Here is a 26565-nt window from a genome sequence, read left to right on the forward strand (position 1 = left end):
TTCCGAGAAGTATCGCCATGGTATCGCCAGCAGTTCCCAACGGCGCGACGTTTAAACGGCCCAATCCACTTCGAGCGCAGCGCCGCCACAGTATTTTTCGTCGTCGCGTGCCTCACCGCAAAGCATGCGCCGCCCCAGCCGTTCGTCCCACTCAACCGTATTCTAGTACACTTTGGGCCGAAAGGGTCGATCCTCGTGAGGGGCCATCCTAGGACCCGGGCCTGCCAGATCATAACTGAGCAGAATCTCAATAAAGTAGTTACCACCATCTAGCCATAACCACAGTGGCCACAACCAGAGTTTCTTAGCGAACCGATGGTGGAGGGCAGGGGCTGCTATGGGTGGGAGAAGGCAAAGTGGCGTCAAGTCTCTCCTCCTCGCCCTCGCGACGTCGCAGGCGGCCGCCGGGCCGCCAGTCCACCGTCGAAATAGTAGGATAGTAGTCGGCATGGTAGTCGGCATTACGCCTGCGTGACACGCGGTTAGTGCGCCTTCAGACAACGCTCGCGGCGTATCGGTACCGTGATCGGGACGTAGCTCACTGCAGCGCGGCCGACGCGGTGCAACGATTGCCTGTGGAAGGTACGTTTTTCTCTCCGCGTTATAGTTGGTATGCTTGGATAATGTTGCGGAAGTCGTTCGGGAGGCTTTGCCGGCATTTGCCGATAGTTTGAATATGTGATAATACCACTGTCTCGGTCAGCCTGCATTTCCTCGTCGTTACACGTGTGTATGGGTTCACTGTGCATAAAATAAGTGTATTTATCGCCTTCTTTGCCTCCTGTTTTATTACGTGCTGCTTGTCTCAACCACTGAATGCGGCCGCGAGTGGCATGTTCAGTTTTGACCACGTTTCATCCAAGCGTTTGTATGAAGCCGCGGTGAAGTGAGTAAACATAGCATAATTTGTGCATACTGTTAAAAGCAGATGACAGTGACCCCTCGACACTTTTCTGATTGGGCTTGGTTATAAGTACATAATTTTTTATTCGTTGATTGAAACTGGGGGCATAAGCACAGTCGTGATTAACTCTGCAGCTGTTGCATTCTTGCACAAAGTCCTTGAGATACCCGCCTAACTTAAGTTAGGCGGGTGTCAATTGCTACAAGAACTGAAATTTGGGCGAGTTTGTAAGAATTAATACTTGACTTAGCGCTTGTCCTGTCTAGTCTTCCTTCTTGTGTCCGTTTTTTGCGTCAACTTGCTGACTTCATATCTGTTAAAGACCATGAACTGTTTTGTTCATCTCATGATGTTGTGGAAGAGCTTTTTGGAGACTGTAATTAACCAACCTTTAGAAGGAAGCATAAATAGAGAACCAGGCATTCCAAACAAAATATAATCAAGAACTGCCACAAAATTATCTTGTCGTACATTTCATTGAAAAGTTCTATGCAGTTCATTCAATGTTGTGATGGGAATTTCACAACATGTTAATTGCAGCACACTATACAAATATTGAAGGACATGTCTGCTTGTTTTGTGATAATCTTGCACATTGTGTTTCGAACAGAAAGGTATTGTTCAGTGACACCAGATTGGGTGTGTGGTGTTCAGGATGGTCGTGAGGGCAATACTGACGACTTCTTGCACATTGTGTTTCGAACAGAAAGGCATTGTTCTGTAATGCCAGCATGGGTCACTGTCAATGTGTGGTGCTCAGGGTGGTAGAGAAAGCAAGACTGACAACTTTATCAGCTGTTGAATAAAGCTCTCCTCACTAGTTTCTTGGTGTGTTGAAGATTGTTTCTTTCTTTTCTTTTTTTGCTTGCTTGTATTGTTTCAATGCTGACCGGTGTAAAACCACTGGAATGTAATAATTCACACCTTCCAGGGTGGCTCAGGGGCTATGGCATTGTGCTGCTGAGTGTGAGACTTAGGGTTCGATTCCCTGTAGTTGGTGGCCACATTCTGATGTGGGCGGAATGAAAAAAATGGTCGTGTACTACACTTTGGGTGCACGTTTAGAAGCCCCAGGTGGTCAAAATTAATCTGTAGCCCTCCACTACAGTGTCCCTCACAACCCACTGTGCTGTTTCAGGGTGTTAAGCCTCACAATTTAATTTAACAATTCATCATCCTTAACATTTACAAACCTGAAATGATTGGGACAAGTAGCATGGCAAACACCATTTCTTAACTGTATGCTGCCATAGGAGTCACTTTATGCTTAATATCCCGTTTGCAGATAATGAACTCCTATTTACACCAAAATATTTATGGCAAACATAGCAACCTCCTAAAGCTGGGCTGAGGTATTTGTCCTTTGCTTTCTGTTAATAAAAATGCCATTAATGAGACAGTCATATTCTTGTCCTTGGTGTTTTAAGAAATAAGATTACTTTCGCACTCCATTACGATGCTATGGAAACTTGCAGTAGACTGCGTATGGGGGCTTTGCCATCTCCATGCAGACTGCTTGTTCATTTATTTTTGCCTTTTAAGCTTATTCATCAGTGAAATATTTTAAAGAGTAATCTGTTGTGGTGAAAAGCTTTTGAGGAGCTGCTCCTGCCATTTACACACAAGCACACTAGTTTCAATTTTCATCACTGAACTTGGCTTGGATATACAAGTTATGTGAAATGTGAGTCACCATTGACTTGGCTTTACTCTGCTTAGAATTTGTGTATAACATTTTTCTCCCAGGTGGGCCTGCAATGAGTAGCACTCCCAACGGGTCTCCCTCAAAGGCTGCTCCAAGTCCTCCTCTCCCACGTGGTGTCCTTGGTAGAAGTGGGACGCCCCTGCTCCCTGGGACACGGTAGCTATTTACAGTTTCTGTACTGGCTTTGAAGCCAGTACCTGACAGTGCATGCACATGCGTTATTATTGCTGTAATATGCAGGTGGCAAGAAATTGGTATGATTGAATGTCTATTGAACTTTGCCAATTTTAAACAGATTTCATTTGTTTGCCTTGCTTGCATATAGTATGCAAGAACTGAACTTTTGTACTTATCTTTGTGCTTTTGTTCATGCTGCAGAAAGCCAAAGCAGGAGGGCTGTTTTATTACCTCCAGGTTACCTTCCCTGAGAGGACCCAGAGACTTAACATTATCTGGAAGCCCTGGACAGAAGAGAACCTTTGCTCCTAAGGTTGATGCACCTAGAAAAGCCACTTCGGGTAGAGATGATGAAGGGTGAGTATTTTTCACTACCATTTATGGTGTTAAGGTGTTGTTCATACAAATTGTTCTGTTAGATAAGAAATGAAAAAGTTTTCCTCTTTACCAAATGGAGAATTACAACTACAGCCATTTCCTGGAACCCTGCTAGGCTTCACCTAGCTTCGTTATCTTCAACGCATGTATTCTCTGCTGCTTAGGTGCTGAGGTATAGAACAGCTCTGAAAATAGCAAATCGATTGGAACGTAAACAAGTACTGGCACAAGATTCTTGTCCCTTTTTTTTTAATTGGATAGTTGTCGACCCTACAAAGCCTTATTTCCTTGAGAGCACAAACAATAAATAATTACATCACCTTTAAATGCAACCAGTTCAAAACAAATACCAAGTACAGTGTGGCTTGAAACGTGAAGCTGGGGACTATGTACCTCACAGGGAAACCTTATGTGTTCTTGTGGTGCTACACACCACTGATGCATGCACATGCACTATGGCTGTGCAACTGGAAGCTGATGAGTCTGTCAGCACTGGATGGGATAAGAGGGGAGTGAAGATGAGAGGGACCTCCCCTGCATTTCAGGAAAAGCGACAGCAGAGGATGGGGCTTTACTTATTTTGAATGTGGAGGGACGTATAATGAAGGGCTGATTTGGTGGTGGAAGTAGTTTGAGCTATTCTTGAAGATTTTGACAGCAGCTCATTACACAACACAAGAAAAATTAGTAAATATAGAGGCTATATTCAGCCGTTTTACACTTGAAATCAGCAGACAAAAATTGCTAGGGTGTTTGTTCGCTGTTTATCAGCCTACTGTAATGTTTTGAACAAGAAAGACATTCAGGTTGTTTTGTGACACAAGCGTAAATTGCTGCATCATATATGATGTATAGGGAAGGGAAGTGCAGTCAAGGATGGCAGAAAATTAGGTGGGGTGATGAAAAGGAAATTTGCAGGCGCTAGACAGGCGTAATTGGAGATTGTTTAAAGAGGCCTTCGACCTGCAGGGGACATGAATATAGGCTGATGATCATGATATTATATAGCATGCAGTTATGGGTTGTTTTGTGGCAGAGAGCAGATATTTCTTTCCTTGCGAGAGAACAATTTGATGGCAGAATATGTTTTTACATGCTGTACTGTCTCTTAGCACCAGTATTGTCACGAATATGTCAGAAAATGAAAATGCTGCAGTGTTACAATAAACATAGCATGGGGCCGGCCGTGTGCTATGAGTTGACAGCAGAAACAAAAACTTTTGAAGGAAGAGGAAGAACGCATTCTTCTGGCTTGGATCAGTCTTTTAACAAAGATAGTGGCGATAATCGCCAAATGCGCAAAGACCCCTCTGCTCCTTCAGGCTCCCAGAAACCCTTGCACATTAAATGTCCTCTGGAGAAGTATGCACACCATCATTGCTGTGGTGCAATCAAAAAGCGCATGTTTCTATGACATTTTAAAACAAAAATTCACACAAAAGGAAGTACTCCAAACGTTCTGGCCTAGTTATTGGGCCTACCTATTAGTCAATCAAGTATGATGTCATGAAGTTTCAAGAAACTTGTACTAACTGGAACTGCAGAAAGTATGTCCTATTTTTTACAAAAAGGTTTCAAGTTCTTTTCAATGGTCCAGATATTTTTTGCAGGTTTTGTGTAATTCGAGTGCCTTTCTGCATGGCAACCAAATGTATCACTAACTGCATGGTGTATCATATCTGATACTCTACTTTTGCATATAAAATTGCAACTATGCGTTTATTTTGAAAATTGAAGCTTGTTTTGGCATATATAGCCTAAACAAAGGCCTGTCTAATTTTTTCACAATAAAATAAGAGTTCATGCAGTAAGAACATCATATCTCCTGTCTCTTCTTTATTATCTGGCAGCACACCGTTTCTGTCCAACAGCTGAGTGCTTTGTGACTGTAAGTATTCAGTGTGCTGTGCAGTGCACAAAAGATCTAGTGTGATGATGGCATTTGTGAAGTATGTCACCTACCGATACGGTTTCAATCTGTTTCTGCCAGCTCCCTTCCACCTATATTGCTGCTACTCGGCAGCACACGGGTGGGTGGCAATATGCACTGCTATGAGCACAAGCATGCTGGCAGTGGTTACCTGAGCAGTGAACTGAATTAAGTGGCACAGCAGTGTAGTAAATAACATATTTGCATTGCAATTATTTTAGATGTAGTTGTTGGGGATGTGATATTTATTTATTTACTTATTTTATTTCAAAACACTGCAGGCAGCAGTGCTGCCCAAGCACGATAGGTTTTCTTTTTTTTCTTTTTGCATCAAGTTCAATGGCAAAGAATTCACAAAGGCATTTGCATTTGTACAATCAACAAGAGACGCTGGCAGACAATTCCACTCTTCAATTGTGAGCAAGAAAAAAGACTTCTTAAACATCTTCGTCCTCACAAAGTACGGGTGGATAACATCCGAGGGATTAATTCTAGATGACCTGTGTTGTGCACGGGAAGAATAAGTTTTGTGTGGCAGACCAATTCTGTTCTGATAGATCAAATAAAGCATTTTGAGTCTTCGTGATCTTTCAGCAGACACGGAGGGGCTCCAGATTCAGTCGCTGCAGCATATAGGTAACAGATGAAGCAGATCGATAGTCAGATACAGTAAATCTAGCAACGAGGTGCAGAATTCGTTCTACTTGTGCAATATCTTTAACGTAGTGTGGGTCCCACACTGTGGAAGCGTACTTAAGGACTACAGTGTGGTATGCCTCGAGCTTAACACTTGACGGTGAATATTTTGATTTTCTGTGCACAAAGCAAAGTTTATTAAATGCTGTTGTGCAAACGTTCTTCAAATGCTTATCCCGTTTTAAGTTTCTTGTGATAGGTAGTCCTGTATATTTGACAGACGTTACTGACTGAATACTTTTGTTAGCAATGTGATACATGTGAGACAGTGGCATTTTCTTTGTGGTTATTGCCGTAGCAACTGTTTTATCAAAATTGATTTGCATGCTGTTTCGTTTGCACCAGTCCGCACGTTTACAGAGGCTATTGTTCAGTAGTGTTTGACAAGAGGAGCTGTTAACAACACTGTACATCACATTGTCGTCGACGAGTAATTTCACTGTAACAGAGTGATCGACGTTAGAAGCAATACTGTTAATATAAATTAAAAATAACAAAGGACCAAGTACAGAACCTTGTGGTACCCATTGAATCAAATGGAAGATCAGTACCGTATACAGAACTCTTTTCATAGTTTATTATTATCATGCTACTGCAAATTGGTATAAGTTCAGATAATGTTCCAATAAGGTTCTATTGTATTAGTGCAATCAATGTGCTCTTATTTGTGGTGTGGTGTCATCTTTAGTTTGCTGTGAATGTAATGTCTGAAAATAAATACATGATTGTTGCTTTTAATGCTATGCATTTCTGTCAACTGTTGTGCATTACTAAAAGAGCTTGTGGGATCCCGACAGGGTAATTGGATAAGGCTTTTTTTTTCTGCCTTGAACAATTGTTCGTATACGTGGGTGCTTAGTCATGTAGCCTGCAAATGGAGGGGTGTGTGCTGCACTTAAGTTTGAGGCCTACGCTTTCAACTCCAAAGTGGCCTGCAAAGTATTCGAACTTTCTTGCTATTTACCCATTCTGACAGCTTCAGTGGGAAAGTGTACAATGCTCATGATATAGAACGTACTAATTTAACCCTTTGAGACACTGTCTACATAATTGTGCACAGCTGGAGAGTGCATCAATAGCAAAAGCACTGATGAAAGTAATGGTATTTAAAATGTGTTCCATACATCTTGAAACACTTATTATTGGAACTGTGCTGCAATTTTGAAAAACGTGCAGAATGTTTTAGCAAAATGAGTGGGAAGGTAGACAGCTAGGTGTTTTTACTCTGTGCCAGTATGTTGTATGTAGCGGGTTCACTTCATTCATTGTTTTTCACAATGTCATGCACCAGGAATAATTTTCAAGTGGCTGGATAAGTGCCTTTCAAGCTTTGCAAAACACAATATGGTATATGTTCTCATCTTTTGTGTTCCTGTAGTGAGTTTATGCATGGAGTCGAAATTTTGTAAACTTGACAAAACTCGCTAAACAATTAAATTCTTAATCTTTTCTGCAGCTGTACACTTTCTATGATTCTGAAGATGCAAGAGATGGTGGTGAAAGCAAGTTTTCAATCAACGGGATAAAGTGGCATCTGAAAGGGTTGAGGCAGTTAATGCACATTCATACTTTTGTTTTTAATGTCTCCAGTTTGTGTGAAATTGGCATAATTTTGGCTCGTAGATTTTGGTAAGGGTGCATATCACCTCAATGACCAGTTTCATAGCGGCATGACATGGCACTCTTGAGTAATTGCACAAATGGAGTGTTCCACTTTAAAGTCTCCCTGTTGCGTTTTGTTCCATGCATACAGCACACACTTCCTGCCTATTGAAACTGTTAGTATGTTTGCTTTTGCAAAGTCAAATTTGTCTGTGTGCTGTGAACTTGTGCCATCTCCAGACATCTGTATTTGCGGCATTCATTTTTCTGATAGTCATTCCGACTAGCTTTTTATATTATTTGGAGAAAGGTGTTTGGCCAATGTACGACGATTCCCGGTTGTTTGCATTGTATTGTGCAAAGTGCCTCATTTCCTTTTGCACTTCAGCATCTTCTGCAGTTTGGCTGTCCATCTCAATTACTGCATGTTTGAAGTTGAAATTTTGCTGTCAGTAAAAGGTGTAGTAGCTCTGCAGCTTGATTGAGGCTTTGCAACATGCTTGTTTCTGTGTCCTACTTATCTCAAATTCTTTTCTGCAACTTCTTGTTGAGCAGGCTCTCATCTCAGCTTGTTTTCATGCACGAACTTACACAAACTTTTTTTACTGCTCTCAGGGCATCCCTCAGAAGACATGTTTGACATGAAAAACACAGTTTGGTAGCACTGATGGCATGGGTCATGATAAAAAAAAAAGAGCAGTGGAAACTAGTAGCATGTAGTAGAAATAGGTAGTTTTATTATGTAACTGGTCTATTGTTCGAAAGGTAAATATAGGGCACTATATAATCATACGTATTTCAAGTTTGTGAAAAAAAGAATGGCACTTACATTTAAAAATTAAATTATGGGTTTTACTTACCAAAACCACAATCCGATAATGAGGCATGCTGTAGTGGGGGGCTCCGAATTAATTTCGACCGTCTGGGGTTCTTTAATGTGCACTTGAATCTAAGTACATGGGTGCTTATGCATTATCGCCCCCATAGAAATGCTGCCGCCGTGGCTGGATTTGATCCTGCGACCTTGTGCTTGGCAGTGAGGAAAGACACTTGTTTGAGAATTTTGAATTTTCACAGGTTTGGAAGGGGCAAAGGTTATGAAGGCAGTCGTGGATCCTTCAACCATGGAGGGCGAGGCTCACGGCGGGGCAGAGGGGGCCACCACCCGGATCGAGGAGCCCGTTTCATCCAGACACAAGGAGCCACATTTTCTCAGGGTGTGGAAAGCACAAAGACAAGTGGTGAGTGTGTTCAGGTGCTCTTATAGTCTGATACATTTTAATCCACCTTAAAAAATATCTGATAGATTCTTTTTTGTTTTTTTGCACTTTTGCATCCAGGAAATGTGTATAGTACAACCTTACTAAGGAAGTTGAAGAAGTTGCTGAGATAACTTTGTTATATGCATTACTTTGTTACAAAGGTTGTCCATTGTCGTGACGGATATTTTCAGCAGAGGTAGGTGCTAGGGCAGTTGCTAACCAGTAAGTCAATGCTAAAGCCCACAATGCACTGCTGAATGACTCCGAAAAATTGTTTTCTACCCCGTTTTCATGAACATAATGACTGCGTCCTCTAATGCAGCTGTGAATGCTTATGCATCTTTGCTGTCATCGTGTTCACTCAAACGGCGGTGTAACAGCTCTTACAGCATTTTGCGGACATGCTGACGCAGTACTGCAGGCCTCCGATTTTGTGCGACACTCATCGCTATACTCAAGCAGACGCTTGAGTATAGTGGCTTTTAAGCAACACAATCCAAAAGTGCTGTGTCTACAGGAAACACACCTAAAAACACAACACACAAACTTTCTCCGACAGTATGTTACTTTTCGCAAAGATCGCGATGATGCAATCGCATCATCGGGAGGTGTTGCAATTGTAATCCAAAAGAGCATAGCATGTCAACATTTACAGCTACGAACAGCCCTTGAAGCAGTGGCGGTTCGAATAGTTTTGCTAAACAAACTTATCACTATTTGCTCGATTTATATACCTCCACACTACAAACTAAGCAAACATGAATTTCAGTCCTTCATAGATGAATTGCCAGAACCTTATGTTGTTCTTGGCGATTTCAATGCACACAGCACCTTGTGGGGAGACTCTCGTGTCGATGTGCGAGGTCGTCTCGTTGAACAGTTCCTTTTCTCTTCTGGAGCGTGCCTTCTAAATAAGAAAGAACCCACATATTACTCTCTTGCGAACAGAACCTTTTCGTCAATAGATCTTAGTATAGTTTCCGCCTCTTTACTGCTCGAACTCGAATGGGAAGTTACGAGAAATCCTTACGGGAGCGATCACTTCCCCGTATTGCTAAGAACATCTAAAGAAAATGAACTTCCTCCACGAGCTCCTAGGTGGAAGATAGATATAGCCGACTGGGAGAAATTTCGAACTCTCACTAACATCTCATGGGCCGACATGTCTTCTTTAGAAATTGATGCGGCTGTGGAATATCTTACATCATTCATAATAGATGCCACATCAAAATGCATATCCGAAGTGAGTGGTCTGGCATGCAAACGACGTGTGCCGTGGTGGAACAGCGAATGTAGGATCGCCCGTAAGAATCAGAACAAGGCGTGGGGGTTGCTACGCGCTTCTCCCACTGCAGAGAATCTTATGAACTTTAAAAAAATAAAGTCCCAAGGCAGGCGAACCCGCCGACAGGCCAGAAGAGAAAGCTGGCACAAGTTTTCATCAAGTATTAACTCGTTCAGGGATGAGGCCAAAGCCTGGAACAGAGTAAATAGGATTAGAGGGCGGCAAACACATTCACTCCCCCTGATAAACACACAGGGAGATACACTGCAAGACCAGGCAGACTCACTTGGGGAATATTTTGAGAGCGTGTCAAGTCCAACAAATTATACACAATCCTTTCTCAAATACAAAGAAACAGAAGAACGTAAGCCATTAACAAGAAAAGGTAGAGAGAATGAGCCTTACAACCGTCCCTTTAGCGTTGCCGAGCTAAGAGCTGCCTTGATCACATGCAAGAGCTCTGCACCAGGACCTGACAGAATTATGTACGACATAATTAAGAACGTACACACTGATACACAACTGACTTTACTTGCACTTTTTAACACTATTTGGGCTGCTGGATATCTTCCACTTGCATGGAGAGAAGCGATTGTGATTCCCATTCTGAAGCAAGGTAAAGATCCTTCGTTGGCGTCAAGTTACCGCCCGATAGCCCTCACAAGTTGCATTTGTAAGCTGTTTGAGAAAATGGTTAATCGGCGACTCATACATTTCCTGGAATTAAACCAAATGCTTGATCCCTTTCAGTGTGGCTTCAGGGAAGGGCGGTCCACAATTGATCACCTTGTGCGCATTGAGGGAAACATTCGCGACGCCTTTCTACATAAGCAATATTTCCTATCCGTGTTCCTAGATATGGAGAAGGCGTACGACACAACGTGGCGCTACGGAATCTTGAGAGACTTGTCGGGAATGGGCATCCGTGGCAATATGCTCGCCCTAATAGAAAGCTGTTTGTCCAATCGTACCTTCCGAGTAAAAGTCGGTAATGCACTGTCACGTCCTTTTACGCAGGAAACTGGTGTACCCCAGGGAGGTGTGCTCAGCTGCACTCTTTTTATTGTTAAGATGAACACACTACGTGCTTCACTGCCACTGGCCATTTTTTATTCCGTATACGTCGACGATATACAAATAGGCTTTAAATCCTGCAACCTCGCAGTATGCGAGAGACAGGTACAGCAGGGCCTGAACAAGGTTTCCAAGTGGGCTGATGAAAACGGATTTAAGATCAACCCCCACAAAAGCACTTGTGTTCTTTTTACTAGAAAGAGAGGCCTGGTTCCAGATCCGTGTGTTCAACTGTGTGGACATCAAATACCCATAAACAAAGAACACAAATTTTTAGGTATTATACTAGACTCCAAGCTTACTTTTATACAGCACATTAAATATCTTAAAGAAAAATGTCTAAGGAAAATGAACCTACTTAAAATTCTATCCCACTCAACATGGGGTAGCAACAGGAAGTGTCTGATGAATGTTTATAAGAGCCTAATTCGATCACGATTGGACTATGGTGCCGTCGTATATAACTCTGCCGCTCCGAGCGCACTAAAGATCCTAGATCCTATCCACCATCTAGGTATCCGCTTAGCCACTGGTGCTTTCAGAACAAGCCCAATTGAAAGCTTATACGCGGAATCAAATGAATGGTTGCTCCATCTACAGAGAACTTACATCAGCCTTACATATTTCCTAAAAATACACTCCAATCATCAACATCCATTTTTTAACACTGTTAACGATATGACCTGCACTACACTATTCCATAATCGTCCTTCTGTAAGAAAGCCTTTCTCGCTTCGAGTGAGGGAGCTTAGTGATGAGATACATGTCCCACTCCCCGAGCTTCGCCTAATGCACCCAACCAAGTTGTTACCGCCTTGGGAGTGGCAGGTCATAGAATGTGACATATCCTTTTTAGAAATAACAAAACACGCACCAGAGATCGAAATACGAACTCATTTCCTAGAACTCCAGCACAAGCACTCCTGCGCAGAGTTCTACACAGATGCTTCGAAGTCCAATGCCGGGGTGTCGCATGCTGCCGTCGGCCCATCCTTCTCAGAATCCGATGTATTACACACGGAAATAAGTATATTTACGGCCGAGGCCTACGCATTACTGTCTGCCGTGAAGCATATAACAAAATCAAACCTCCAAAAGTCAGCGATATACACAGACTCCCTAAGTGTCGTGAAGGCCCTGATGTCACTCTATACACACAAAAATCCAGTACTTAATGAACTATATTCCGTCTTGTGTAAAGCGTACAGATCTAACCAGAATATCATAATATGCTGGGTCCCTGGCCATAGGTGAATCGAAGGTAACGTTCTGGCGGACGAGATGGCCACGTCAATCGCATCGCAAGCTGTTAACCCTACCGCTGCGGTGCCTGTCACATATCTGAGGCCTTTCTTGCGAAGGAGATTGCGAGACCACTGGCAACGCATGTGGGACGCGGAAACGGATAATAAGCTCCACCTGATAAAACCACAGTTAGGATTCTGGCCCTCTACTACAAAATCGCGCCGAACAGATGTCCTATTCTGTCATCTCAGAATAGGACACACGTTTGGCACCCATAATTTTCTACTCACCGGAAGTGAGCCTCCAACCTGTGGTAGATGCGGGGAGAGGCTGACCGTACTCCACGTCCTCCTGGAGTGTCGGGAAGCCGAATCTGAGAGAAAGAGGCATTTTCCTTTAGCATACCGGCAGCACATCCCCCTACATCCCGTAATGCTACTCGGCCCAGAACCTTTATTTGACACCAACGCAGTCCTAAGTTTCCTGAAAGATGTTGTCCTGCATGTTTTTAGCCCTACATGTTCGTAGCGGATCCTCTCTTCAGAGGATGCCGCTGTGATAGCTCTTTAGTAATGCACGTGCCTCTAGGCCCTTGTGCTTCAAGGGCTCTGGCGAGGCAGCAGTGCCCCAAGTAATTTTACCATCTTATATATTTTATATTTTGCATCATTCTTCTACGATGGATTTTAATGTACATAGTATTCGTCCTTAGTCATCGCCATAATTTTATAGCACGTAGTTTTTACGCACTTTACAGCGACTATTTTTAGGCCACTTTACAGCCAAGTCACATCTTCCATAATACATCGTTAACACTACCACTTGTCATGGCGCTCTTTGGCCAAACCTGGCCCTTGCGCCACAAAACACCACACATCATCATCATCATTAAGCAACAAAAGAGCATGTCTTCATGCTGTGTCCAGCGATAGGCATAGCACAAAATCGGATGTTTGCAGCGCTGTGCGGGCACGATCATGAAATGCTGATAAGCTGCACGATAGATGCACAGAGAGCATGAGCAAAGGCTGTACAGTATATAACGATACATTTCATCGTCCAGTCTTGTCATTTGTAGTGCCAAGTGCCAGATCCTGGGCTTCTCCCGAATTAATGATAAAGGATGAAAACAACAGACGATGAAATTGGATCATTATGAAATATGGCCCCATAATGCAGAAAATCCCTTGACTGCACTGTGTGCAGCAGTTAATCGCAACAGCGGTTAGACGGAGCAGCATGTACCGAAGCACATACCACGAACCATGAGCTCTACTATCCGTATTTTATTATGGCATAGTGCACATCTTTCAACCAATGCACAGTGTGCTGTGTACACCGCACAGGAATGTGTGTGAGTTTGTGGTTTTGGTAAAGGGCAGTGCAAGGTGATAGGCGGTAGGCTGCTGACTCGGGCAGCACGACTGTCAGGTGGCCAGCGGCATGTGGAACTTTTGAATAGCTCCATCAGACAAATTACTAGCAGCGTCATGCACTGCCAGATTTTGGCCTCATTGGTGCGAAATTATCAGTAAACGTTCGTTGTGGACGAAAAAAAAGTTCATTATACTCGCGGACAACTTTCTGTGGCTATGAAGGGAAATCTATGGGCGCGTGGTGGCGGTACATGTGTTATCGTGCCAAGTAGTCCGGCAGCATTGACGGTGCTTTTGGTTGCTCGAAGCAGAGACTGAATCAATGCAGCTTCCACATGTGATGGTTTCGCATTTGCACAGACGCGGAAGGAAAAAGCCGCAAAATAAGTAAATTTTTTCACTTAGTGGTGTGTTCTGTCTTATTTGACTGTTGCTAATAAGGCGATTGTTTTCTCTTTCCCAGCCTAACCTAACATGGATTAAATGTCGGGACTTGTTCCAGAAGTGCTCTCACTTGTGCGGACTTTGCATCCATAGCTTTCCCCTTGTAACGTGCCAAGGGAGACGACGCTTACAGCAGCATGGTCAGTGCAGGAAAGAACGAAGGTTTATTGAGAGCATGGCTTATAAAGACATGAATGCAGCGCGCTGTACGCACTGCGCTGATATAATCAGTACACGTGTCCGATACATCCTTCCTCGGGCAACAAACAAAAGAGAGACTTAGATGCATACTTAAAGAAGGGAACTGCGCTAAAAAAGACACGGACGAGCAAGGACATGGACGGGCGCTCGTCCGTGTCTTTTTTAGCGCAGTTCCCTTCTTTAAGTATGTACGACCGACTCGCCCAACAACATGCTCTCCTAAACTTAGATGCATATACACATTTGCCAAAACTTATGACACTTGCTGAAAATGTTCATCATAATGAAGCTTCTGGGGAGGCCGGACGACACGTCGACCTTCTAGTAGCATGCGTCGGTTGGATGCCAGGCGAAGGATCGCCGTCACTTGCTGGTAGCATTGATCCTACGGCTGTTTCTAGAGATGACGCCTCGGAGGCTTGCACTGTTGGTTCAGCTGGTGCTGCAGGCGCCAGCGCATGGGAGCTTTCACAAGGTGGAATCTCCTCGCAGTTGTCATCACTTTCACCGCTATACTGTTCACCCGTCCTAAGTAGATGTCGGCGGTTGCACCGCAGAACACGGTGATCTTGCGTTCGTACCAAATAGGAACGTGGAGCAGTTTCACCAACGACCTTCGCTTTTGGGGACCACGCAGTCGCATCCTGAAGCCTCACCTTCGTGCCTCTGCGCAGTATTGGCAAAGGCTTCCCGGCCTTGGCTTGGTGGTGCTTCCTCACAGGGGTCCGGGACACCCTACCGAAGTCAGGAAGGTTAGAACGAAGTCTCCTTCTTTGCAGAAGCTCACCCGGAGAATGCCCATCTTCCAGTGGTGTTGAGCTAGTAAACCCAGCCAGAAGTCCTCCCTCGCCTCTCGAGTCTTTTTCAGGATGCGCTTTACGATTTGGACACCTTTCTCAGCCAAGCCGTTCGACTGCGGATAATGGGGGCTGGAGGTTACATGGTTGAAGTCGTATGTTTTGGCAAATCTGGCAAATTCATGGCTTGAAAACTGGGGTCTGTTATCTGTGCAAACTTCTACAGGTACGCCGTACCTGGCGAACATGGCGCTAAGGGCTGCGATCGTAGTTGCTGCAGTTGTGTCGTCAAGTTTCTCAACCTCAGGGAAATTTGAAAAGGCGTCGTAAGCAACCACGTACGAATTTCCAGCATAAGAAAAGATATCTACGCCGACCCTATACCGAGCACAGTTTGGAACTGGCCTCATTAGAAGTGGTTCATGTGGTTGCCTGTACGCGTACTTTCGGCAGGTTGCGCAGCTTTCTACTAGCGCAGCGATTTTGCCGTTCAGACCGGGCCAAAATACAAGAGTTCGGGCCCTCTCTTTGCACTTTTGCAATCCGAGGTGGCCAGCATGTATTCTGTTCAGGATGGTTTGTCGCATACTCTTCGGTATTACAACTTTCGAGCACTTCAGCACTATTCCATTAACGACTGACAGCCCCGTTCACCGGCTGCCCGCTTGTTAAGCTCTTCCTCACGGTATGTAGGTATACGTCACGAGACGTTTCTTGCTGCAGTAACCGCTGCGTTTCGGAAGTGACCATGTAGCCCAAGGACTGCACCGCATGGATCTCCACGTCGTCTGCGGTACCAGAAGTAGTGCCAACTCGATCTTTGCCCTGGTCAGCCGTTGAGCGTGACAACATGTCAGCGAGAACCAGCTGTTTCCCGGGAATGTACTGCAAGACAAAGTTGTATTTTAGTAGCCGCAAGAAGAATCTTTGCACTCGCGGTGGCATGTCGGCGATTTCCTTTTGCGCGATCGCTATAAGCGGCTTGTGGTCTGTTTCGATAAGCACTTTTCTTCCGTACACAAACTCGTGAAACCTTTCACAGCCAAAACAAATTCCGAGTGCCTCCTTTTCAATTTGTGCATAGCTTTGCTCGACTCTGGTTAATACACGAGATGTATACGCTACCGGTCGCCATTCACCATTGTAGCCTTGCAATAATGCTGCACCGACACCTTCCTTTGATGCGTCGCACATTATCTTAGATTCTCGTTGCGGATCAGATTGCAAGCAGGGGGGCGGTAGTCAAAACTTGCGTTAAGATTTGCCACTCTTTCGCGTGGTTTGCTGTCCATTGGAACTCTGTGCGGGACTTGATAAGCTCTCATAAAAGCGTCGTTCGCTCGGACAACCGTGGCACGAATTTGCTGAAATAGTTCAGCACTCCCAGCATCCGCTGGACGTCAGTCTTGGACGTTGGTGTCGGCATGTTCGCCAAGCTTTCGATAAGCTTTGGGTCAGGCGATATGCCCGTTCGGCTTATGACGTCACCAAGGAATTTGACTGATTTCACACCGAACTTCCATTTCTGCGCGTTGAAAGTCAATCCTGCTTTCTCGGCAGCCTTAAGCATTTCCATCAACCGTTCATTGTGTTCTTTTTTAATGGAACCCCAAACTAAAATGTCGTCAGTGTATACCAGCACACCAGGTAGGCCCTCGAATACTTGACTCATAGTTTGTTGAAGTACCTCCGGTGTGGACGAAATGCCGAAGGGCAGACGCAGAAAACTGTATCTCCCAAATGGTGAAGAGAAAGTGCAGATCTTAGATGTGCGCTCGTCAAGCGGCATCTGATGATAGCCGGAGTTCGCGTCAAGACAGCTGAAGTACGCGGCATTGGTTAAACGGGCTTCCAAATCTTCGCGCCTAGGAAGCGGGAAATGCTGCCGCTTTATGTACTTGTTAACAGCTCTGGGGTCCATGCACACCCGTAGCGTGCCATCTTTCTTTTTTGCCAGAACTAAAGGACTGGCCCACTCGGTAGGCTCTTTCACTTTAACAATTATGCCAGCACGCACCATTCTTTCAAGTTCCTTCTTTAGAGGCTCTTCCAGTGCCAAAGGAACTCGTCGAGCTGGTTGCACGACTGGCATCGCTTCAGGTTGCAGGACCATGCTGTATGCCTGCTGCAAACAACCTAGGCCCTCGAAGACATGCCTGAATTTCTTGAGAAGTCCGTCGTTGGAAATCTTGTCTACAGCGCCTACTTTACGCTGGACCAGCCCCAAAGCCTCACTAGCTTCTAGCCCGAGTATGGCCTGACGGCCGATTTTCACAACAAAAAAATGTGACCGTAGCAGAAGTATTAAGAAGCCTTACTTCCTGCGTAGACGTTCCATAGCACGCTATAGTACCGCCGTTATACGCCCTCAGCACCGAATTCGTTGGCTTCAACTCTCCAGCTCTCCTCAGTTGGCGGTAAATTGACATGGGAAACAGGCTTGCCTGCGACCCCGTGTCCACTTTAAAGCTTATCTCGCGATTGCGAACTTGGGCTTTAACCGTCCAATCCCTTTCGTGACTAGATGTCGTGATCTCGAGAATGTCGAAGTCCTCGTCTTGCTGTTTTTTTACTTCACTGACTACCGCTGACGCGCAACTACTTGCCAAGTGGTTCAGCTTGTGGCACAAACGACACCTCTTTCCAAATGCTAGGCATTGCTTCGGTTTATGCCAGCGGTTGCACTTACGACAGTGAAATTGTTCTTTTCCTTGCTTCCGCTCTTTTGAGGGTGGCGCCGTGCGCCTCGATACGGCATCGACTCTGTCGTCCCCGCTACGCCATACTTCGTTTCGCTGTGCTGCCGTCTCCGCTGCTTTATACATTTGCTCTGCTTTTTGCAAAGTCAGTTGGCTGTCACGAAGCATTTTCTCCCGTAGTCTAGGATCGTGCGTACCAAATACGATCTGGTCGCTTATCATGGATTCTTGCAAAACGCCAAAATTACACTGCGCTGCTTGTTTTTTCAGGTCACGAACAAATTTTTCAAATGGTTCACCCTCCGCTTGCTTTCTTGAAGAACGGAATACATATCTCTCGTGCACTTCATTGCTCACTTCGGCACAATAGACATCAAACTTTCTCACCACTGTACTGTAGTCGGTCTTGTCTTCATCCCGCGCGAACTGGAAGTTGTTGAAGACATCCAGCGCGTCATCATCTGCCATGCTCAGCAGGAGGGCTGCCTTCGATGCTTCCGTTTTCGGCCGGTCCTTTGCCGCCGCTGCCTGCAGAAATAACTCACATTTCTGCTTGAAACGCTTCCAGTTTTCCGTGACGTTACTCGTCAGCCGCAATGGCTGTGGTGCCTTCAGCAGGTCCATGTGTTCTTCGCGGGTATGATTCCCCTCCGGCGTCGACAGGCAGCGGAGCAACTTCTGACACCATGTAACGTGCCAAGGGAGACGACGCTTACAGCAGCATGGTCAGTGCAGGAAAGAAAGAAGGTTTATTGAGAGCGTGGCTTATAAAGACATGAATGCAGCGCGCTGTACACACTGCGCATCACCGATGCGCATCCGCGCTGTTATAATCAGTACACGTGTCCGATACACCCCTCATAGCCATAGAAAGTTGTCCGCTCGTATAGTATATCCATTTAGAGGAAATTATTGCTTCATTTAAATGAGATTTTATATCCATGGTTTCTGTGGGAATATAATGGGTGAGCTATAATTATTTCATTATAGTATTCATTAGTTTGTTGTAACAAATTTTATTATGAGTTCTGACTCTATAATCTAGAATAGATGTGTTGCTGTTAGGTAACATGGTGCACTTATAATGCACATCATACAGTACATGTGTTGTATGAAATATTTGCAGAAAATTTGTAAGGTCACACATTTATACAAATTGCACTCCATACGCGCATGCCGAAGTGTTTTGTGAGAGATAAGGTGCCTTGCATGTAACCGCTATTTTAAATGTGAAAATCTTGTTTTTACGTACGAACATTTTTTTTTTTTTGAAATGTTCGTATGTGGATCACGCAGACAGCACAAATATATGAAGCCTTGCCATCTAGCAAGGAGAGATTGTTAAAGGGGTTGGGACACCAAATTTTGAGGCTATAAAAAGCATGTTGTAGGCTGCTTCCGTATGCAAGCACACCCAGAACGCGGTATTGGACACTGCAAACATTTCAAAATAATTTTAATTCAGCTCCAAAAAGTCATTAAAAACTCCATGGTCGAGACCCATCGCTAGTGCGGCAGTTATGAGATCAGAGAGGAGGAACGAAAATATTGACGTCATAGCACACTAGCAAAAAAATGTGACGTATGATGAGTAGCGATGAAATGCCGATTACGGAGCCTGCTGAGCCGAGCGACCGAGCATAGCCTCCACTATGACCGAGCTACAGGCATATAGAAATCCTTTCTTAATGCAAAGAAGGGATAAGGTGTGCAGACACGGACACAAGAGGAGAGAAGCGGACAACACGAACGCCGCACGGCGGCCCGCGAACGGCAAACTGCGTGTAACACTTGACTCCGAAAGGGACCAGGATATGCGGCGTTCGTGTTGTCCGCTTCTCTCCTCGCATAGTCGCATAGTTCGGCAGCTCGGAGCGGTCTCTCGTTCACTTGGCCTTTCTCAATGTGAGGGCCCGTCCACGTAACCGGCACGCGGGCCCCCGTGCGACAAAGGTTTTGCTCGCGAACGGCGAGATTTCCTTGCCGTAGAGAGGACGGGCCCGGGACCCATTTGTGCGGCAGCTGTACGACGAAGCGGCCAATCAGCGACCGAGGAGTGGTCACTCTGGCACCGACGGCAGCCTCGCCCCCTCTAATCGTTGGGCGCCGCCGATATCGTCGCTAGGCCTTTTCCGGTTCACTTCAAAGCTAAAGCTTACAGCGCTTCGGAATGAATCACCGACTCTCATAAGCCGCAATATTTTCTTACTGTTGCTGTCGCTCTTCGCAATAATTATAATAATCGCTACATGCACTTCGAATCGCCATTTGTTTACCTCTGCTGGGAGAGCACGCATACGAGCGAGCAGATGACGCAGCATCGTTTTACGTTACTATTTTTTGTGGCCCACGTGACCAAGCCATATTGCGTTTCCTCCTCTGTGACGTCATAGCATCCCCTGGAGCCCAGAAACCGAAACCGAAATCGCTCGGTATAATAATGCTATTATTAAATTATTTATTGGATATATATGAATCCCGCTGTGTGTATCGTGCTCCCTGAAGCATGACGCAACATTTGAATCAACAAACGCATGAACGAAAATTTTGATGTCTCCACCCCTTTAATAAAATGAGCCCGAGAAACTATGCAACAAACTGTGACTGGCTTTCTTTTTCATCATTACAAAGACAAGCGACATCAGGCGCTGCAGCCTCGACAAATTTTTTTCTGCTTTCCAAGAATGCGAAAAGTGGACTTCAACCACATCGGAGCACATCAGACTAACTGGGCACATATGAATTTTATAGCCAAGCATGTTCAGGCTGTTGAACAACAGTAACATGCAACACCAGAAGACTTTGGTCATGCTTATGTAGGCTTTTAGTTCTAGTTATGAAGGTGTTTTCTATTGCCATCATCTTATGACATTCTTTGAGCTTCAGGCACCAGGGCGCTCAGGCAAATCTACGTCCAGTGCCTGATGCCTGCTGAGTGGCAATGAAGCCGGCGTGTTTAAAACAATTTGCTATCACAGCTGGACACATCGCAACCTATGCAGCGGCCAGCATCTCAAACGCCAGGTACATGTCCACATTGATGGCATGCCTGAGATGGAGCAGTTGAATCAGCCTCCCTTTGTAGGTGCACTTGACGCTGCGAATGACACCTTGATCTAGCGGCTGCAGCATGGAAGTGCATTTTGGTAGGAAAAAAAGCTAAGCACATATTTCCGAGCTCCATGTCATCAACATGATAGGTGCTGCAATTATCAAAAAAAAAGGCAGACCAACCTGCCTGCCTTCCGCATGTCGGCATCGAAGGCCTCGAGCCAGCCACCAAATATGCCCCGGGTCTTTCATGACTTCAGGTTAGCAGTGTATTGTATGGGCAGCCTATGATTCCCTGTGAAGCAGCAAGGCTTCTTGCTTCTGCCGATTACCATATTTACCTGATTCTAACGTGCCCTCGATTCTAACGTGCACCCACTTTCCGTGACCCCCCGTAAAAAAAAAAAATCATTTGCCAGGATAAAAAAAAAAGTGCTTTACAGTACCGTGCACCTCATTCTTTCATACATAAATAAAGCTTTCTCTCATATGGAAAAAACAAAGATTTACTCCCAATGCACTGAAGTTGTGAGAAATAAAAGAAGTCGGCAGTTTCGCTTGAAAGGCGAAGCATCGGTTACGATAGCAAATTAGTAAACATATACGAAAAGCAAGGATAGTAGTTTTATCGGCCATATAAACTTTTAAACATTTGCTTACTAACTAAATTAATAAGCATAGTGTCATGCGCGCATAAGCAAACATGTACATGTCTCGCTCAATGACCGCGAAACTCTTTATCAAAACGCCGGAGTGAGGAAGTGCGGTAGCGGGAGCAAGCGAATTGACCTTTGTGTGGCCTCTCACTTCAACGCGAACTAAGCGATGAGAACACAGCGCGGTGCGCCTAGATGTGTAGACTCTGTCTCCATCGCAGATCGTTTTCAATATAGGGGCCGCGCTGCCACACCGTATGTAGCAGCCGCCAATGTAGAACGCCTCTCCTGTTTGTGCCAGTCCTGCACGCAAGTTTCGGGAACTACGAACGCCTGTGATGGCAGCCTGATTTCTGTTTGTCTCCGCACGTATGATCGCTTTCCTTTTAATTGTGGCGTTCTGTTGAACTCAGCATATCTTTGCAGTCGGCACTTCTGTGCTGATAGAGCAAATGCAGAAAACGGGAAGACGGACGATGCATTAACCTAAGCTAAAGGAGGCATTGCCTGAGCACACGTACTACAGCACATGGAGGAAGCTATGGCAGCTAGGCTCGAAGCACGCATGAAGTGGCCATTTTGAAATGGCCACCTTATACTTTACCGGAGCACTCTACTTCAAACGTCCCATCAAACTCGGTAGTGTCTTCACTAAAGCAGTTGTCAATATAGTGATAACTTTCCCTCAGAAGTGAAATAGGTGTACTTTAGGAAAACAGAATGCTTAATTTACTCAAAGCTTCATGTTCGTTGTCTATTACTTGCAACCATTGGACAAAAATGACAAAAACAACTCTCATCCACAATTGTGTACCTCATGACTGAAGGGGCTATTCTTGGCATATGATCAGAAAATTAGATGCGTATTGTTTTTTGCCGCTGTTGCGAAAGTGGTTTCTGAAGTTACTATAGCACGTCTGTCCTTGTCGCTGGAACCTAGCCACGCTGTCGAGAACACTGGCAATTTCAATCATAATTCAGTCCCATCTGGATGAACGTTTTCAAAACTATAGAAAATGATCACTCCTATACGTTCGGCAATAAGAATTGAGTTTGTTTAGCTTAGCTAGCTTGAGGGCGCACACGATCGACAGTCTATATGAACTTGAGTGAGCAGATTTGGATCGTACATAATCGCAATCGAGTGACCGCGTGAAGGGAATTATACATAGCTGGTGCCTGCAGCTTCGATAGTAAGTGTAAATTAAGCTGTTACATTGCACGCTCGTTCTCTCCTTGACACACTTTTCAACAGCACATTATAGGTGACGCCTTGGGTGGAAACAGAAATGCTCATGAATTGAAAAGCAGCAGAAAAAATATGCATGCACGGATTGAAGAAGTATGTCCCCCACCCTCAGAAGCCATTTATTCTGAAAAAGTCACCGAAATTAAGCTGTAGAAATCATGTTGCGCCCGCAAAGTAAACACGAATGAGCAGAAGACCAGCGTAACAATGATGCCGGAAGCCAAATGGCAGATTCACTGAAATGGCAAAGCAGCCAATTGTTGTATTTATGGTGACCATGCTTTGGCGAGCAGTTTAACGACCCAGTGAAAACACTTCTTCCATAGGACATCCAAATCACACACCAATGTCCATGCACCATTTCGGATACAAATAGGACTTCTTCTGGAAGTCAGTTTTGGATATCCTATTATGAATGTCCCAAAGATATCCCGTATGAACCTAATCCAGATATTCTACCATGAACATCCCAAGGTTATCCCACACGGACCATTTTTTACATACACATGAATATTTGTCCTCCAATTCAAGCTATGTCTCATGAGTTTCCTCATAACATAATTATGTTTTCTTGCATGTTCAAATTACAGTCCGATGCTATCACGTCTGCAGCTCGTGCTTACGTGGAAATATAACAAAATTGAAGAATGTCCACAATGTTTTGTTATATACATGTTTTCATGACATGCAGTTTCACATGAAAACCAGGAAGTATCATGCAAAAACAAAACCGAAACGAGATGGATTTCAGTTCAGGTGAGCTCACCTCTCAAACATTTATTCAGGAGAAAGAAAGAACTGCTTGATTTTAGCTTCTTTCTTCTGCTTGATTGATGACATCAAGCGATGCTCCAAAGAAATTAAATCATGCAATGCGGCTTCATCATCCTGCTTGCCATCACCTCTCTCGTGGCAGGCACGGCAAACAGCAGATCTGCCTCTGATGCACCTTCCTCATCACCACGATCTTGCATGATTTCAACAAGCGCCGCATCTGGCATTTCTTTGGCGCCATTGTCAGCATACAAAAATGCGCCAAGTTCAATGTCGTTGAGCACTCCACCATTTGCACGTAGCACATCTCACGCTTCGGTGACATCAGGTGCATTTTCAGGCTCCTCTTCATTGTCGCATGTTCCACCTTGAACGACCTTTATTTGGGCTTAGGTGAAGCAATTTGAATCTGTCTGGGTTCCAACTTCCTGCAGTGACATAGCAAGCATCTTGATCGCTTGATACAGTCGCACCCACTTATAACAATATTCAAATGTCATGAAAATTTCATTGTTATAACTGATAATTGTTAAAACCGGGTTGCATGAAAAAAATCAAAATGGGGGGATGGCAGAGCTGATCTTAGCTAACTATAGTGGCAGGGAGGCCAGTGCCCCTCCCCACCACCTTTCTCCATCCGGCTGCTTTGTGCCCACACGTTTAACTGCTTCCTGGGCGCTCCGATTACATGTAACAAGTTGCGGCTGTCGACCTTAAAGAATGGCACTGCTATAACTGTAAAGAGGGTTCATGGGTGGCAAGCGATATAGCACCGCCGAGGCAGCGCTTTGGTGGGCCCAAAAGGGGCCTTTTAAAAATGTGAGGAGCTTGCCGCAGCAGCCTGTCAGCTTGAGGAATCCAGAAGAAATGCTGAGGCGAGATCGCCACAAGTGTCTCGCCACGTACATCGTACTGCATTGCACGAGAAAACCCTATGTCCATCAGCCTTGCCGACATCCTTCTACAAGGTATTGAGGTGCTCCACGTAGTGCAGTGGAAGGTTCCCAGCGAAAACGAAGCCCCGTAGGGACTGAATCATCTGGCGGGCCTCCTGTGAGGACAACGTTAAGGCAGCCTGCCCTACCGTGTCATCGCTGCCGTCGTCGCCGTCACTATCTGATGCAAGCACGTTCTCAACGATCGCCTCATCAGTTAGAAGCACTTAGTTTCCAAATCTATAGCCGTGCGCTTTCTTTTCACCGGCAACGTCGTGCATTGCCGATTATCAGCGGGCGGGTCGGTCATCTTTTACTTCGGCGGCGAGTCAAAAGAGGCTGAGAAACCACGCGGCCAGGAACGATTTTGACGCAACCAAGAAAAACAAACACGGGCGATTACGCTGTTTGCAGAACTACGCTGAATGAGGAGCCAGCGAGCAAGATGCGAGCAGCGCAGTTGGTGCGGTCCATTCGTGTTTCGAAGGGTGGTGAAGCGTAGAGATATGGGCGCAGCTCATTTGTGTTCGGAGCAGTGGAAGGGTGACAGGAGAGAGGCACGTGGAGAAGGCTGGAAAATGAGTGCATGGTGACCATTCGAGCAGTGGGCCATCGTGCAGCTGCTCAAATTTATTTTTAATTTTTTTTTATTTTCAAGGATTTCGCATTTCACGACCTTTTGGCTTGGACGCCGAGGAGCCCGACTTCATCGTTATAAGCGATAATGTGGCATCGGGGCATTGTAGTAAGCGGGTTATTTCACCATGCAAAACATACAAAAGTTAATGGGGCAGCAGCTTCTCATTGTTACAACCAATATATTGTTAAAACCGGTTTATAAGTAGGTTCGACTATATATATTTATCTTCGTCTGCCGTTCAAAACTGATGTCCAGAAAGATCTTATCACCTGACGGCAGTAGCAGCATTTGAAGCTATTGATTCCTTTGTCCAATGGCTGTATCAGGGACGTGTGAGTGGGAGAAAAGCATACCAACTCGATGTTTGACAGCTGAAGGTCATTGATGTGGTGTACGGAGCAATTGTCGAGCAGTAAGCATATTTGGCGGCCTCGTCGCTTGATGTCTTCGTTGAACTCTTTCAACCAGTCGGAAAAGATTGACCGTGACATCCACACTTTAGAATTAGTCACATATTTAACTGGCATTCGCTTCGTTCCCTTGAAGCACCTGGGCTGGGCAATTTTCTCAATAACTAATAGGATTCTTTTGTCACTGCCATCGCTGTTGGCGCAAAGGAAAACCATCACACGGAGTTTGCTCGGCTTGCAACTTTTAAGCACCAACGTGCGATTTGGCAGCATCTCATAAAACAGAACCATCTCATCAGCGTTGTAAACGGCGGCCGTCTCGTAGCTGCTGAAAACGCCAGGCAGCTTTTCAGCAATCCACAATGCAGAAGCATCACTGTTGGCAGAGGCAGACTCGCCGCTAATGATTTTCCTGACGCATTTAAATCCTTGCAACCAGCCGCTGCTAGCTTTGAAGTCCTCGTTGCCCAGGATGCACGCGAAATCCTTCATTTTCAGCCGCAAGATCACGCCACTTATGGCAAAGTGTGCCCATGTGTCCAAAAACGACGTAAACACAGCTTTGTCCACATTGGCGTAAGTCGACAACTACATCCTTTTTCTCTTCAAGCTTGTGCCTGACTCCGCTGCACTGCGAATGCTTTCTTTTGCATTCAAGACATTCGACAGAGTGCTGGCCGGGATGTTGAACCAGGCAGCAACACCCTTCTTATTCTCGGCCTCGGCAACCACATTCGCAATTGAAAGCTTGTTCTCGAAAGACAAAACTTTCCACTTCCTCGCTGACTCATTTTTGAAGCGAACAAACACCATGAGAAATGTGTGCTAGACTGCTGAAGTTAACACTTGCGTCAAGTCCGCTCTCACATTCACATACCTGCCACCGTGCCATGCCAACATGCATAAAGGCCGCCCCACATTCAACGTTCTTACCGGCATTTTCTGACGTTGCGTCTCTCAGCGTCGTCACATGACTGGCACCAGAGAGAGCGTCCAGCCACATGAGTGGCACGCAGACCAGTGCTGATTGGGCTGCGCTCATCAAGCCACTTGCAGCGGTGACGGTGAGATCTGG

At 45.1% G+C, this 26565-nt stretch overlaps 1 protein-coding gene across 2 annotated transcripts in view; it reads left to right on the top strand.

Annotated features, from left to right (window-relative positions):
* Positions 1-416: 416 nt before the first annotated feature.
* The window catches only part of Polr3D (RNA polymerase III subunit C53), a 79480-nt gene continuing 53331 nt past the window's right edge, over positions 417-26565 (top strand). The window contains exons 1-4 of one of the 2 annotated variants that reach the window (XM_075700107.1): positions 417-582; positions 2651-2765; positions 2988-3143; positions 8470-8633. In XM_075700107.1, coding sequence (XP_075556222.1) covers positions 2662-2765; positions 2988-3143; positions 8470-8633 — 424 coding nt within the window. In that variant the 5' untranslated portion in view covers positions 417-582; positions 2651-2661. The remainder of the gene's footprint in view (positions 583-2650; positions 2766-2987; positions 3144-8469; positions 8634-26565) is intronic. The other variant, XM_075700115.1, reaches the window with a different exon arrangement.

Source organism: Dermacentor variabilis, chromosome 1 (assembly GCF_050947875.1).
Source record: "Dermacentor variabilis isolate Ectoservices chromosome 1, ASM5094787v1, whole genome shotgun sequence".
NCBI classification, from domain to species: domain Eukaryota; kingdom Metazoa; phylum Arthropoda; class Arachnida; order Ixodida; family Ixodidae; genus Dermacentor; species Dermacentor variabilis.